Genomic DNA, 17977 nt, shown 5'->3' on the forward strand with positions numbered 1-17977 from the left:
AATTTATGAATAATGATGTCCTTATAAACACGAGTAAATGAATTAAAATTTTTAAATAAGAATCGGTGACCTTGAATTTTTGAAATAGATAGTAATTACCAATTGCAGTTATATAAATGGGTCGTTCAAAGCGATCTTCTTTTTTTTTTTTTAAATATTCAGGAAGTAATGGCCTTATCAAAATAATTTAATTCTCACCACGTTCTAATTCCTCAGCTATTTGAACGAAAATATCATAAAATATAATTATGGTAGGTATTAACCTTAGTCATTCATAAAAGATTCAAATCATACCATTGTCATATGATAGGGCTCTCAAAAGAAAAGCACTGATGGATTGTCCTAGAAGCATATTTTATGAGAAAAATAATGGTCTATAAGCAGTTACATTTATTTCATGTTTGAAGCGGTGCAAATTTTTTAATTTAATTTGACTTTTACCAAGAAATGCCTTGTAGCAACGGGGAAGAGTAAGTCTAATGTCAGAAAATCGAAATAATGTAATTTAACAGTAAGGAAACAAATAACGGACTTTGGCAAAAAGGAAGAACGCTTTTGATATATATCCTTTTCTCATTACATAAAATCTTTTTTCAATAAATCATCCTACAACAGCTTAAAAGCTGGAAATGCCACCGATTTCGCGGGTGTGTTTTAGTGTTGTAAAAATCTTATATTGAAAAAATGACAACTCCTTTGAATAATTGAATGTACATGTACAGAAAGACAAACGAATGCCGTTTCTAGAGACAACCACGAACTAAGTATCAACTTCGTGTCATAATTGCACATGCTTGTCTCTTCACATACAAGTAAACGCAAATTTCCTAATGGCAAGTTATTTCGTAATTGCGCCCGCTCATATCGGAAATAGGACAAGAAAGTATAAGATAGTCATCCATAATGCTCGGTTAAATTCTCTACGATTTAATCCAAACAATGTGGTAAAATGATGCAGTTTTTTTTTCTTAAATTATTCATCACAACTCAAGACCATAACTTAAATTTAACATTTGATAAGCAAATAAAACAAGCTGACAAAACATAATGAAAGTTACTGTGTACAAAAGCATTGGCGGATCCAGGGGGGGGGGGGGGGGTTTCAGGGGTTGGAACCCCGCTTTTTTTTGGCCGATCAATGCATTTGAAGTCAGACATATAGTTGGAACCCTCCTTTTTAATATGACTGGATCCATCCGGAAAAGTAAATCCCTTGTAAAATTGAAATTTCAAAAAAAAAAATCATTTTACATGGTACGTGTACACAAGGAATTGTATATTTAAAAATCCTGGTGTACAGTACTAGATAATCTTCTACATATTAATTTTGAAACCGAAGTCAAAATTAATAATTTACGGTGTTATTATTTCTGTCTTTGCACATGTCAGAATTAATCAGCATGTGGATATAAATTTTAAACTCTTAATTTCATATTTGGACGGATTTGTGTATTTCAATCAGATTAGGGGCATACATTGTTAACAGGATGTATAATACACCTGACTGCATTTTTGATGGCACTTTTACCTGCATGTGCACACCTGGGTCAAACAGCTAGGTCCGGAATTGCGTAATGTCACCAGTTTATTACCCCGCAGGAAGTCACTAGAATACCTGAATGTGACACTATTACACGACCTCTGGCAATAATTCAAAAGATCGTCGGTTTTCATATTAGAGTTAAGTACCCGAAATGAATAAAATCTATTACAGATAAAAGACTTTTTTTGGCATAGTATTTCGAAAAGTTGAAAGCCGCTACAGATACCTTTTAATCTCATTAAAATAATTTTATGCTTTTACAACTTCCAAATTAGTGTCCACCCTACTAGATGTATTCCTATCATAAATTTAGGAAGAAAAATTACTCCTGCGATTGACCATAAATCATTACAAATTTTGTTAGGCTAGCTGTCGACATTTTATATCCCGAAACTGCTTAGCCTTAACTTGTAGGACCACGCAACTGGGTTGACCTAGTAGACAGATAAAAAACATAACAAGGGGGCGGTAAGATCTATTAAGTTTCCGTTTCCACACGAATACATACGCTCCCATCTACCCATCACCTCTTCAACCTTTTCTATGGGGCAATATGGAAAAGGCGGGAGGGGGGGTTAAACAGCATCTATACTACATGTAAATAAAGTCTTATTTTTAAACCATTATTATATTACACAAATGAACCTTTAAATGTTTTACGTAATTTTTAATTTTTTATGTACACATAAAATTAGTGCACCTAAAAAAAATATACTTCATTGAACTGGTGAATTTATGACAGAAAATCACAAAACAAAACGTCATAATTCAGTTTCAAGTTTATTTTTCTTTAAACGAGAAAACGTATAAATTAAATAATTCTTTTTTGGTTTGTTCTTGAAATATTATTTTTAAAGCAAGTTTTAAACAGAAATTATTAAATTAATATAAATGACATCACATTATTGTTATAAAATCAAAATGCCAAAGTGGCTAGGTACCTTTTATGGCTTCATTGTGCCAAGAAATATATATCCCCTTTCATGATTGAAATCAAATATCTTTTTATTTTTAAGGCTTATAAACAAGTTCATAAACTTAAAATTGAATAAATGTAATAAATAATATAATATTTGAAGATTTTTTTCTTGTTTATATTCAAAAATTATCAACAAATTTGTTGTGACTTTTTGTCTGTGACTTTTTATCCGTTTACTAAACTTGTAAACAACAAAATCTGTAACTAATGCATGAATGCCGAAATACTGAACTACATTAATCTGACAATATCTTTCAACCAGGCTTGGAACGAAATAGCAATAAAAACATTCATGAGAAAAAAATCATAATTACTATCAAATTTCCAACGAAACAAGATGCTTCAAAATGGTCTGCACACACTTTCTTGAACTTGTTGTGAGTGAAGGTGGTTGGTGTTAGATTAAGGTTAATCATCCACGTCTGGTACAACTCTTTCTTTTTTGCAGGATCTGGGAAAGTGTGTAAGCTTATGCCATGGGAACTCCGAGTTGTACATTCGTACGCTTGACAAGTCATTTTGATACTGAATATACGATATGCCATGCTTGTTTTTTCGCTTTGTGGTATTCAGATATTTTATTCAAATATACTCACCACGTGACTATTTGTATCGGAGATGCCGTCAAAATGGCGATAAGTCGAGAAGTGATAGTGGGATTTTAAGTTTTATTTTAATCACTTATCTAGAAGAATTGAACAATAATTTTAACAAATCTATGATTATTTATATCAAATAAACATAATATAAAATTTTCATTTTTTTGGGAAGTTTCCCTTTAATTTCATGAATTTATAAAACAGGCTTCAATAATTAAAAGTATGGAACTGATAGACGTATTGTCACTTTTGGTATTTAGCTGTTTTAAAATATGCCTATAAAATTGAGAATGGAAATGGGGAATGTGTCAAAAAGACAACAACCCAAACATAATACAGACAACAGCAGAAGGTCACGAACAGGTCTTCAATGCAGCGAAAATTTCCCACACCTGGAGGCGTCCTTCAGCTACATGTATACTAACCTCTAAGTCATTAAATGTTATACTAACCTCTAAGTCATTAAATGTGAGTGATTTGTACACACTTGGAAATTTGATGAATTCAAAGCCTGGCGGCCCTGTGTGTAAACCTTCTCTTTCTGTACTATCGTCTAACTTCTTCTGAACTGTGTCGTACTTTATACCAACTGGAAATATAATAATAAAACTATATAGATTTTAAAAAAGAAGATGTGGTATGATTGCCAATGAGACAACTCTCCACAAGAGACCAAAATGACACAGAAATTAACAACTATAGGTCACCGTACGGTGTATGTCATGAATTACTTTCTTTAAATGACTATTAAATTAATTCATAAATAATGGAAAGATATCAATCTTAAGGAACTTTCAAAAATTAGGTGTGAACTACAGTTCTGACCCATAAGCATGATAAGCAGTAACTTTGCATGTATACTTTTAATTTGGTGGAATTTATTTTGACGATTGTGTTCTTTCAGCGAAAATAACCGAAAATTTACACTCCGTGAAAATAAACCCGCTAAACAGATTAGTGTATAACCTAGATTAACAGTTGATTTTTAACTTACTTTCATCTGAGGCTAGTTTCTTCAGTGATGTGGCTACTAGTGCTATTATCATGATAATTATAGCAAGCACAATAAAACCAACAACATACACTACTTTCTTATCCCCCATCTTGGTTTATGGACGTATTCTGAAGATAAAAACAGAAAAGATTTTTTTAAATTAATCTACTGATGCTGTCACACTATAAACATGATCAAGTAAACAGAAAATAAGGAAGCAGTGTGAATAAGTTATAATAAAATATATATTTAAAATTCAAGAGAATACCAGTCTCTGTGAGACAGGACCAAATAGACATGATAGAGGGAAAACAAGTGAAACTGCGAGCTACTGCTCACTGATGATACCCCCGCCGCAAGTGGATAATATTAATAGTGTAAAAATATGCAAGTGTTCGGTTAACAGAAAGTTGTCGAGTGATGAATCTGAAAACGCAGAACACGGTATAGCTGACTTATATAAATCCTGAAACCAAATTTCAGAAATCCTTGTATTGTAGTTCCTGAGAAAAATGTGACGAAAATTTTCAACTTGGCTTAGTTGGCTATCATGTGTAAAATCATACAAGTGTTCGGTAAACAGGAAGTTGTCAAGTGATCAATCTGAAAACGCATCACATGGTAAAGCTGACTTAGATAAACCCTGAAACCAAATTTCAGAAATCCTTGTATTGTAGTTCCTGAGAAAAATGCAACGAAAAATATTCATGGGACGGACTGACTGACTGAAGGACAGACAGAGGTAAAACAGTATACCCCCCTTTTTTAAAGCGGGGGTATAATTGAAAAGGCAGGACTGACATTGCAACTACATTCATGACATTTGTACAAATACAAGCAGGACAAATTTGTCATTTTCCACCATTAGTAAGATAGAGTCACAGTATTTTATAGAGATTTCAGCAGGTTCAGCAATCCAAATTGTTGATCATTGCTAGCATCTATCATGTTCTATGAACACTGATAGGACGACAATCAAAAAATGATCAATTCGCCATTTCAGAATCTAATGCATCCTGGGTAATATTTTCAAAAATGTACACCAAAGCGGCCTGATTGGTTAAAAATGTCATAAACAATGGAAATTTAACTAATGACGAGGACGTTATTTTCACTTTGGGGTATACAACAAATGGAAGTTTTTAAAGACCTTGACTGGCTATACAGCACATGACAGCCCTTGCACGGTCGGTTTTGGGGTATGAACAATTTTGTAGTATAATATGCCAGGCCCCGATTAAAAGAAGTATTGAAGAGCATCAAAATCTAAGGGCAAATTTTAACCCTTCCTTAACCTGTTCCTCTGAAATCTTGTTTGATGTTCGTCAAATGTAAATAAAATTAACAAATATATTTGAATAGACACAAGAAAGGTCAAGAAATCACCATAAAACAGGGTACATGATGAGCAGATGAAAATTTAGTCCAAATAATTATGACGTTTTGAACATGTTGAAAGGCTATTATATTTTTTTTCTTTGACATCGCAGGAAGGTGTCAAAGCAAAAATTAATAAAAGCTTTCCAAGACATTGTAATACATGTAGGCCAGGAAACTTTTAATAGAGCAGGGATACATGCGCACTTCTATCTGGTGAATGAAGTCAGAAATGCATTCGAAATTGACGATCTTTTCCAGTGAAAGATATGACAAGAGTTATCTCCCATTTCGCCTTCATAATGAAAAACGACATGTTAGCCAGTTACGATGCGTTCGCGGGAAAATTTGATATTCTGTCCCGAGGAAACTAAAGCTGTGTAAGGTTTCTGTTGATCCGAAAAATCAAAATATGCATGTGATAGAAGAAAATGAGTGCCTTTGTAAGGTATATAGTAATTTATTAATATTTTTAATTATTTTTTATCTATTTAAGTAGGCAGGTAGGGAAGGCAATTCAAGATGGCGACTTAGATCCCTTTAGGATTTTTCAGTATGCGGATATGGAGGGGTCGCCCCGATGTTCCGACACCCCGTTAGTCCGACACCCCATTGGTCCGACACCCCGTAAGTCCGACAACTCATTGGTCCGACACCCCAATAGTCCGACACCCCATTCGTCCGACACCCGACTTGTCCGACACCCCATTAGTCCGACACTTTTAACATAGATTATGACATTATATATAACTATGCAAATGCTTGAAATACTGAAAGACATAATTGCAAACTGCATTCGTCGTACATTAAAAGATATATAAAATTTACACGCTAAAAAATCTGTTCCTAGTGTCTATTTCTTGTTGGGATGTACAAGTACCCGGCCACGTCTACTTGTTTTTTTTTGTCCATTTGATGAGTTAAGCCATTTTTAACTGATTTGTATAGTTCGTTCTTATGTTGTACTGTTATACATTTGTACCACTGTCCCAGGTTAGGGGGAGGGTTAGGAGTTTGCTAACATGTTTAATCCCGCCACATTATGTATGTATGTGCCTGTCAGGAGCCTAGAATGACGTGGTTGTCGTTTGCTTATGTGTTACCTATTTGTTTTTCGTTCATTTTTTTTTAAGGATAAGGCCGTTAGTTTTCTCGTTTGAATTGTTTTACATTGTCATTTCGGGGCCTTTTTTAAAATTAAAAGCTGACTATGCGGTATGAACTTTGCTCATTGTTGAAGACCGTACGATGACCTATAGTTGTAAATTTCTGTGTCATGTTGGTCTCTTGTGGAGATTTGTTTCATTTGCAATCATACCACATCTTCTTTTTTATATATATATCGGCACGATTAAAACAACGTCATTACACAATTTTAGGGGAAACAACTTCCATTTCAGGGATCGCAATTGACTTATAAATTCCTAAAAGGTGTTTCATATATCCACTTGTTGAAGCCTTCCTGAAAATTAGCAAAATCATAAAAACTTTAATTGAGGAACGTCGATTTTGTTACAGTACTATCTTCTGATTTCTTAACTTTTACTTCAAATTATTATTTATGTTATCAACTACTCCTTAATTATATTCAATGATAATCAAGCTGTTCATTAGACTCCGTGTAATATGACTATCATATGCTAATAAATAGGTACAGTTTTAGCTCACCTGACTTGAAAGGTCAAATAAGCTTTTCTCGTCACTTGGCGTGCGGCGTCCGTTGCCCGTTTTCGTCGTCGTCTGTTCACTTTAACACAAAAATCTTCTCTGAATCTAATGGCCAAATTTTAACCAAACTTGGCCACAATCATCACTAAGGTATCTAGTTTAAAACATGTGTCCGATCGATGACCACGCCTGCCAACCAACATGGCCGACATGGCTAAACATAGAACACAGGGATAAAATGCAGTTTTTGGCTTATATCTATGAAACTAAAGCATTTAGAGCAAATCTGACATGTGTCAAAAAGGTTTATTGGATTTAGATTTATCTGCCTTGACACTTTCAGACGAATCCGACAACCCTCTAGTTGAATTATATAATGTACAGTCGTGAGATGACAGTATATATTGCCTATGTATGTTATAAACTACTAGGTATAAACACAACTGGTGATAGTTTTCAAAAGGAAAATGCCTGTATAAGTACGTCCGTAATATTATGTTAATAAGGAGAATGCATACAATTCTTGTAATGCATTCGCGTGCATTATGGCCAATAAGACGACCCATGTATCTAGGTACCTGTGAACGCTATTATGGGTTATATTATCATGACTATGATATGTGATTGCATGCTTTTTACTGATATATATTTCTCAAGAAGTTTGAACATTTTGACAAAGAAATGCTGTATGCTCTTTGATTGGGTGGTTGTCTCTTTGACATATTCCCCATTTCCATTCTCAATTTTATTAAAACAAATATGCTCTTGAAATTTCATTGGTTATATTAATATACCGTATAGCGGGTTATTTTCGCGGGTGTAACAATTCACGATTTTCATTGAAAATGAATATACATGCGAAATATTTTGGAAGTTATTATTTTGGCGGATTTACACCCCGCAAAAACAACCCGGTATACGGTATATGAAGCGATAAAGAACTCCATTTTGCATTCGATGACATCAGCGTATGTAGATATATATGCGCAGCAATACTTGTTTAATGAACAGCTGCGCCATGAGCGCATGATACGTCCGTCGTCTTGTGTGTGAACTTTTATGCAATAATCATAAATTATAGTTTCATACCTATGGGGTGACATGTGAGAACCTCCCCCTTTTTTATAAAAAAAAAAATTCAATAACTCTAAAATAAAGTTTGAATCATCACCAAAAAGTATACAGATCTTAACATTAATATAACTAAGAATTGTATAAAGTTGTAAGCAAAAATCATAAATTGTTTTTGAGATACGGCGCGACATGTGACCCCCCCCCCCTTTTTTTTTTTACAAAAAAAACATAAAAATAAAATTTTCAATCAAAACCAAAAAGTATATAGATCTTTAGAATAATAAAACTAAGAAGTATGTTAAGTTTTAAGCAATAATGGGAAATACACTTCCGGTATCATGGCGACCCCCATGTTCCAAATGTGGCAGAAGACTAAAAAGGCTTAAAAACGAGAAATATGGCTGAAAACACACAAAAAGTAGATTTTATGAACTAACCCAAAACACGTGTTTTATACTTTATATATATATTCAACCCTAGACGTCATAATGGCATCAAATTCACCTGAAGCTCCGAGGTCCAGCAAAAGCCCCATACATCAAATTGTAAGGGGGAAATCACAAGCAACTTTTAAGCTTAACAAGGACACTTTACTACTCTGGCGACGAGCACTGCTTATCCGATACTTTAAAATATTGGGTGACAATCCAAATTACGATGTAAAATGGAAAGATTTTGACATTAAATCAAAATCAATTAACATTAACGATGAACAAAAGCCCTTCCAGTGGAAATCACCAACAGATTTGCTGTACAAATCAGCTGTTGAAATATCATTCAATAATAAAAAGTTGTTAGTAGTTACTCTCTTTTACACCACGACAAATGCAATGATACAGGGTAAAACTATTGACACATGGTTAGAAAATGAATACAAAGAGATATGGTTGGTAATTGACAATTTGGTTAGCCAACGGGCAAAGGGAGATAATCCGAATGTGGATGAGCTGTTTGCAAAGGTAACACTTTATGAACCTTTCAAGGACGAAGAACAAAATAATTCCTCAAACAAGGTGACAGTAAATGTTGATCTTAGCATGCAATCTGATGAACAAGACGAAGAAACTAGTTATTCAAAAACAGTGTCTGAAAACCTAGAAAAAGACAAAAAAACTTCAGAAACAATGTCTGATAAAGAACAAATAATCATAGTGTCTGAAAACCAAGAGAAAGACAAAAAAACTTCAGAAACAATGTCAGATACAGAACAAATAAATGTCCAAGCTCGAGAGGAATCTAAAGAAAAAGATATAAGTGATATAAAACAAGTTTTGCACTCAATCGAACGTAAATTAATAGAGAACGATTCTAAAACAAATGAGGTCCTTAAAGTATGTAATGAAATGAATGAAAAATTCTCAGAAATTACAAAACTTAAATCCGACGTAGAAAAATTAGAAAAAGTTGTTCAGAATTTAAATACCAACATAAATAGTGAAACTATGTCAACAGTCGCCAGGCAGTTAGCATGGTTAGGAGAAAATATTAAGATGGATTTAGACAGATGTGAAAATTCACAGAAAATATATCAAGATTCATTGGTTGTTCTCAACAGAATAGAAGTAACTCACAAACTATTAGCACAGACTGCAAATGCCGTGAACATGAACCGCGTTGTTGAAGAGTTAAGAGTAAATCAGGCAGAAACAAGAGAAACTAACAAAAAAATAGACAAAATTGATTCAGATTTAAGGAAAAACCAAATGTGTATGTCACATGACACACCAGTATCTCACAATGATCAATCGCAAGATTTTAGAAATGATGAAGGTGAAATTGATCATAACAGGCTTGAAAATTCTCAAGAAAAAGGAGAAAGTGTTAGAAGTACACAAAATTCAACAAATGAAAATACTCCCAAAGCTAATCTTTGGATAATAGGTTCATCAATAGTTAAAGACTTGAATGGCAGAAGGATATATAGAAATAAAAATACACGAATTAATACACTGAGAGACAAAACAGTATTTGGCGCTACACAATTTATCAAATTAGAAAAAGTAAGTGCAGAAAATGTACTTTTTCAAATAGGATCAAATGATCTTGAAAGAAAACAAGCTGATTGTGTACTAAAAGAAGTAGAATATCTAGTAGAAACAACACGAAGAATACTACCAGCAACTAAGATCATTCTCGCAGAAATTCTACCTCGTTTTTTAAGAGACCGTGATCAGTCTAAAGAATTTGAAGAGAAACGACGTCAGTATAATACTTTACTTAAAGATTACTGTTTTGACGAAAACATACAACTGGTAGAATATAGTAATATGAGAACAACAGACTATATTGATGGAATTCATCTTAATGAGGTAGGAGTAGGAATCATGGTGAAATGTATCAAGAAAATAACTAACCCATTACTTGGTATTGTAACAGATACAAAGCAGAGAAGTCCAGACAACCATAATAGAAACCAAAACTATGGAAACAGACCATATCAAAACACAGCAGATAATGTAGGGTACAAACATAGCTTTTACAATAGAAATACAAAGGATTATAGAACACAAAATAGAAATATGAGTTACATGTATAACAAGCAAAATTGGCAAAATGGCAACAATAGGCAAAACCAAAATATAAATCAAAATTGGCAGAATCAGTACCAAAATGTAAACCGTCAACAATACAGCGACAGTACAGACAGCTTGCTTCCAATGATAGAATTAATGCTGCAAGAAATGAAAAATGTTAGGAAATAAGTGTATCTTATTCTTCATTTTATACAGTTTTTAGATAAATCTTGTGTTCAATGTTGATTTTAAAACGCAGCTGAGAAATAAACATGGCTTAATGACTGATTAAGATGTAGTTTTGGGGTGTTTAAAAATTATTTTTTATAAATAATCTTTTGTTTAATAGAAGTATACCATAAAAAGAATGTGGTGCTTGATAGAATATTATTCATGTTATTAGCTAGAATTTATTTTTTTGCAATACTGTAAAACAGTAAAATCTTGACGTAGTCTGACATTATAACAAGATATAGTGATATGTTATCACAGTAAAACAAAGAACAAGAAATAATGCTTTATTGTTTTCTATATAAATTTTATTTCTTAAAGATTCATGGTTCTCTCTATAAATACATTTTACTTTAATAATAATAAGAATATACATGTATATTAAATTCTATAGTAAAACTTTATTGTCTAGAAACTCTCTTTATATTTATCTTAAAGTTTTCCCCCATTTAACATGTAAAGTGGTGCTAAATTTGTATTATATTAGTTATATTCTTTATCATTGTATATTATATTCATGCATCCATAAATCCTTTTTCTAAAATGTAATAACAACCAGTAAAGATAATGCTTTATACACAATTAGAAATAGAGATATTTATTTTTATTTCTGAAATACAATAAAAAACCTGAAGGAAAAGAAATAAAAAGGGTTATTCTGTAACACAGTATTATCTCTCTCAAAGATTTGGAATAAAGAAAATTTAGATAAGAGTTATCCCTCTTTTTATGGTACTTAGCTTAAATAAGTTGAATGCCTTTTTATTTTTAATGCATACTTTCAAACAGATGTATTATACTACTATGTGTTTTAAATGTAGACTTACACATGATTATAATAATGTTATAGATATATCACTATGCTTTAAAGCTAGTTTTCAGCCATATATTTCAATTTTGGATTTATAATGAATCAGAAGTCATTAATTAAGCAACTAACTATATCTGCATGGAATATACATGGTCTTGGTGACAAATCAAATGATGATTTTTTTCTTAACAGTATAAAAAGTGACATAAATATCTTATTAGAAACCTGGAAAGGAGAATGTAAAGAATATAATATCCCTGGCTTTAATACCTTTTCTAAAATAAGAAAAAAGAAGAAGAAAGCAAAAAGACATAGTGGTGGGATACTAGTATACTATAAAAAAATATACTCCAAAGGGATTTCCCATATTCAAGAAGGTACAAATTCACAAAACAGGCTATGGCTTAAATTAGACAAAAATTTCTTTGGCCTTACACATGACTTATACTTGTGTGCTGTTTATATCCCCCCTGTAAATTCCACTCATTATGAAAATGACTATACCCAGTTAGAAAAAGAAATAAGTACATATTCAAACAAAGGACAAATTGCCTTAATAGGAGATTTTAACTCCCGCACTAGCAGTCATCCAGATTTTATAGAAAATGATGACCCAGATCTATTTAATATACATTCTCAAAATATATTACCTCAAAATTATGATGTGGATCAATTTTTAAAAAGAAATAACCAAGATAAAATACTAAATGCACAGGGTAACAATCTTTTAGAATTATGCTTGTCATCAAGACTACGTATACTTAACGGCAGATACATTGGTGATTCTTTGGGATATTTTACATGTTTCACACCCAATGGCTTGAGTACAGTAGATTATGCTATTGTAAGTAAGAGTCTCCTGACCTCAGTAATATACTTTAAAACTAATGAAATCAACTACCTTTCAGATCATGCACAAATTGAAATATTTCTTAAATGTAATATAAGTGAAAAACAGTATCTATTTCCAGAAGACAAATGGAAAACAATGAAATCTTATAAGTGGAACGATAACTCCAAAAATATATTAATTCAAACTATATCTTCTGAAAATTTTATAAATGAAATTATAAACTTTGAAACAAAGAAATATAGTGAAAATCAAAATGGGATAGATCAGGCAGCTAGTGAGCTTGATTTAATTTTATGCAACTTAACAGAAAAATCTTGTACATTAAGACATGTAAGAGGTATACCAAACTCTAAAAGAAACAAAAAAAAGAAACAAAAATGGTCAGATAATGAAGTATATGAATATAAAAAGTCAATAAATGCAGTCGGAAAAGAATTAAGACAAAATCCCTTTAACTGTTCACTGAAACATAAATATTTTTGTTTACTCAAATCATTTAGAAAGTTAATAAAACTGAAAAAAATAGAATATAAAAAGAAAATCTTTGATAAACTTTCAGATTCAATGAATAAAAATCCTCAGGAATACTGGAAAATACTAAAATCACTAGAAAACAAAAATATAGATGGAGATGATGATTTAAAAGAAATGTTAAAGGACAGTGAAAGCACAATTAAACATTTCCAAAATCAAGGAAAGTTTTCAAAAATAAATAATGATTTTCAAACCAAAATTGAGCAAAAGCTGAAAATTTTTGAAGATAATATTTCTTATAACCCTGAAACAGACAGGCCTATTACTTGCTCTGAAATTAATTGTATTTTAAAAAACTTAAAAAATGGAAAAGCAAGTGGTCCAGATAGTGTGTTAAACGAGGTAATTAAATTTAGTAGTCCAGTAACTACCAAAGCATATGCTAAATTATTTAATCTTATGTTAAAAACAGGACACTATCCAACTTCATGGAATACTGCATACATAACTTTAGTACATAAATCTGGTGACAAATGTAACCCAAGCAACTACAGAGGAATTTCTTTAATCAACTGTATATCCAAATTATTTAGTAGCATCTTAAATCAAAGAATGATTAAAACTTTGGAAAAAAAATTAACTAATGCCCAATTTGGATTTAGAGTTAATCATAGAACTGCAGACAGTGTATTTATCCTTAAAACTTTGATTAATAAATATATTCATAAAAATAAAAGAAAACTTTTTGTCTGTTTTGTAGATCTTAAAAAGGCTTTTGATTCCCTTTGGAGAATTGGAATGCTTTATAAATTAGCTAAAATGGGTGTAGGGAAACATATGTTTGAAATAATAAAACAACAGTTTATTCATACTGAAGCATCTTTAAAATATAATGATAAACATTCTAGATTCTTTCCCATTGACCGAGGAGTAAAACAAGGGGACAGTATTAGTCCCACACTCTTCAATTTATTTATTAATGATATAGTTGAAAATTTTGACCATAAAGGTTCAACACCCTTGAGAATATTAAATTCTGATATAGGAAGTCTTTTGTTTGCTGATGACCTTATAATTTTATCAGAAAGTAAAGAAGGTCTTCAAAATAGCCTAAATAACTTATCAAATTACTGTGAAAAATGGCAATTATGTCTAAATACTAAAAAAACAAAAACAATGATCATTGAACAAAGAACTACAAAACTGGAACCATACATTGTAAGGTTCAATAATGAAAAAATTGATAACGTTACAGAATATAAATTTCTGGGCACTCTGATAAAAAATAACGGAAATTTAAATGCAAGTTTAACAGATTTAGCCAAAAAAGCTAGGAAAGCTCTGTTTTCATTAAAAAAACATGCAGCATTTTGGGGAAATTTCCCTGTTAATGTATCCTGTAATCTTTTTGATTCTCTTATAAAACCAATTTTAACATATAATGCTGAAATATCATACATGGATACATATCAATCTTATTATAGAGCAAAAGGCAGATTAAAATCTCAAAACAAAGATATAGATAATTTCCAATATTTGGATAAGACTCCCTTTGAAAAGGTTCATGTTAATTTCTGTAAATATATTCTAGGTACTAAAAAAACATCTGCTAATTTAGGCGTTAAAGCTGAACTTGGTAGACAACCAATAGAAAAATATATAAAAACACAAGCAATTCTTTATTGGGCTAGATTAAATACTGAAAACATAAACCCGCTACTAAAAGAAAGTTATACATTAAGTAAACACCTTGATTCACAAGGAGTTTATACTTGGTTCACTTTTATAAAAGACTCAACACAAGAAATGAATATTGATACACAAAAAGTAATGTCCTGTCAAAACATGGAACAAGTTAACAAATTAAAGACTTGGATTAAGAATACTACAAGTAAATTTTATACAGAACTACTGGAAAATAAAATAAATAGTTTGAACGAAAATAACAAACTTTTTCTTTACAAAAATATTAAAGTCAAACAAGACCAAGAATTTTATCTTAAATATCAAAATTTTGAAACTAGACGTTTATTTACAAAAATCAGAATTAGTGACCATAATTTGCTCATTGAAAAGGGCAGATATCTAAAAATACCTCGAGACAATAGAACATGTCCAACTTGTAAAACCTTAGAAGATGAAAATCACTTTCTCCTCCACTGTCAAATTAATAACGTTTTACGTATAAAACTTTTTAATGACATGGCAATAGATAATCCTATGTTTCCAAATCTATCTGATACACAAAAACTAGTAATTCTACTAAATCCTTCTAATATAAACCAAGTGAAAAAAACAGGTTCCTTTATAAAACAGTCTTTAGAGCTGAGGACAGGGGACTCTTAGTTAGTTTTACTTGTATATATATAGATATGTGTGTGTTCAACTCAGTTATTTTATTGTTGTTGTTACTTTTGTTTATGTCACAAGTATAATGTTACTTATATGACAAATAAAGATTATTATAATAATCATCAATGGCTTTTGAGATACGGCACGACATGTGAAAAAATAACACCCCTGTTTTAGTTACAAAGTTTCGTAACTCAAAAAGTTTTAATCTTATTGTCATCAAAAAGTATACAGATCTTTTGATTATCATAAAAAAACAACTATGTTAAGTTTCATGAAATTTGGATGAGTCGTTCTCAAGTTACGATGCGACATGTTTACGCCGGACAGACAGACGGACGAACGGACAGACGGACATTTGTATACCATAATACGTCCAGTCAAAATTTTGACGGGCGTAAAAAAACAAACACAGAACTGCCATAACATTACATTCAATATTTGAACCTGCATTTATTTTGTTGATATTTTGATACCTTGCCTAGCTAGATGCTTTTTGTAACAATATACATGTACGTGGTTTTTTTTCTTGGTTCCACACAAATTGTTCGAATACCGGTAACAAGTAGAATATAACGATCTTCTGATGAGACTTTCTTTGTAGTGTTGTTAATATCCTTCCAGATCACTTAGTTACATTTCAGTTTGTGAGTGCGAGTTTTTGTTTTGAACAACTAATAGTGCAATTGAGCATGGAAATGGGAAATGTGTCAAAGAGACAACAATCAGACCAAAGAACAGACAACAGCCGAAGGCTACTTATGGGTCTTCAATGAAGCGAGAACTCCCGCACTCGGAGTCGTGTTTCAATTGGCCCCTAAATAATACTGTTTAGGGATTGTTTTAATTGAACATTTGTATTGCCCTATTTTCTTATATACTTATAGGTCGATTTTTTTGTTGCCTTTTATATAGATATTCTAGGGGTACCCTGGATCTAAGTCGCAAAATTCCTGAATTTGTGTTCTCTTTTATTTCAAATACAATAGATCTGATAGGACAAACAATAAACAATCAAATAAATACGGAAAGAACTCATGTAGTTTTCGGTTTCGGTCAAACTAACCAATGAATGAATATCTTTAATCAACAATATTGAATCAATTCATTTACCAATAAATGAGTTGAAGTTGAAGATTGTTGTTTGCATCTCCCGCAATGGAGGGGTGAGGGGTAAGCAAATCCGTTCGGATAGCGGGTTAATTGACAAGTTCATTGATGTGGAAAGTGCGTGTTCACAGTTTCGGTATGCAAGTTATCTTATGTTGTTCCTCGTAAAGATAAACATTTACATAATAGTACTATCGATGTGTCCCTGAGTGCTCTCTAAAAACTGGTCTAACACTAGGTTCACAAATTAGTAAGTTTCTGTGTATCAGCTTACTACTATTGGTCCGGATTAATTGTATTGTCGGACTATTGGTGTGTCGGATCAATGGGGTGTCGGACCAGTGGGGTGTCGGACCAATGAGGTGTCGGACTAGTGGGGTGTCGGACCAATGGGGTGTCGGACCAATGGGGTGTCGGACTAACGGGGTGTCGGAACATCGGGGCTGCCCCGATATGGATAGTAAACTGCACATTGCTAGAAAACAAAGAAATAGTGATGTCAACATCAAATACATTAATAAAGATACAAATAGACAGGAAATACTAAAAAAATAAAAAACATTGATTAACAAAATTTAATTAATCTGCTAACCGAGTCCCTGTGGTAAAAATATGCATTATTGGCATCATCCCATTATTAAGGACTGGACAAATGATTTAAATTGACACCATTAGTATACCTGATTAGAAGACTGCCGGTAACAAATCTACAACGTATAATATGCGGAAATTGAAACTTGTGGTGTCCGGGTATTTCGGTATTTCGAAAGAACCCACCCAAAATTATTTCAAAATGTAAATATTTAAATGGTTATGCAATATCACAGAAATGTAGTGTTGCAAAATATATTTGTGTTCATTCTTAGTATATGTCTTAAATTATTTTTGCCAACGTTACTTTAAAATAAGCAATATTTAAAGAATGAAGTCTTACCAACACACGAAAACAAACACTAAACCGCTTACGCCGCTAAAAATAACTACTTTACGAACTGTTAAATTAATATTTTTTACGAAACGAATCAACATGAGAATACATACATGATATATATATATTTAAATGAAATAAAACACAAATAAATCCTTACAATACTATTTTTTCATTATAAATAAACATGACAGAGATCTGATAAACTCAAATGCACATGATATAATACATTTTATACTCATTTTATATCAATCTACATGTATCAATGAATAATTACATTAGATGTATGTTTCATTATAATACGTTATTCTGATTGGCTAACTAGCAATCTCGTGATATTATTTCATTACACAATGCAACTTTTCATTCATGATGACACGAGGTCCCACAATAAAGTGCACAGGTAAATGAAATAAAACTTGATAAAAGGAGTGTTTTCATGATACTATAGGTAAAAATGTAATTATAAGT

At 31.8% G+C, this 17977-nt stretch overlaps 1 protein-coding gene and 1 long non-coding RNA gene across 3 annotated transcripts in view; both read right to left on the bottom strand.

Annotated features, from left to right (window-relative positions):
- LOC143058972 (uncharacterized) overlaps positions 1-17564 on the bottom strand; it is a 34795-nt gene extending 17231 nt beyond the window's left edge. Inside the window, exons 1-3 of one of the 2 annotated variants that reach the window (XM_076232455.1) lie at positions 17513-17564; positions 4116-4243; positions 3574-3710 (exon numbers count right to left, since the gene is read on the bottom strand). In XM_076232455.1, the coding sequence (XP_076088570.1) occupies positions 3574-3710; positions 4116-4224 (246 nt within the window). In that variant the 5' untranslated portion in view covers positions 4225-4243; positions 17513-17564. Of the gene's footprint in view, positions 1-3573; positions 3711-4115; positions 4244-17258; positions 17397-17512 lie in introns of those variants that run through there. The other variant, XM_076232454.1, reaches the window with a different exon arrangement.
- LOC143058974 (uncharacterized) overlaps positions 1-17977 on the bottom strand; it is a 399737-nt gene that overhangs the window by 217987 nt on the left and 163773 nt on the right. The window lies entirely within an intron of this gene.

The sequence above is a fragment of the Mytilus galloprovincialis genome, chromosome 14, assembly GCF_965363235.1.
Source record: "Mytilus galloprovincialis chromosome 14, xbMytGall1.hap1.1, whole genome shotgun sequence".
NCBI lineage: Eukaryota > Metazoa > Mollusca > Bivalvia > Mytilida > Mytilidae > Mytilus > Mytilus galloprovincialis.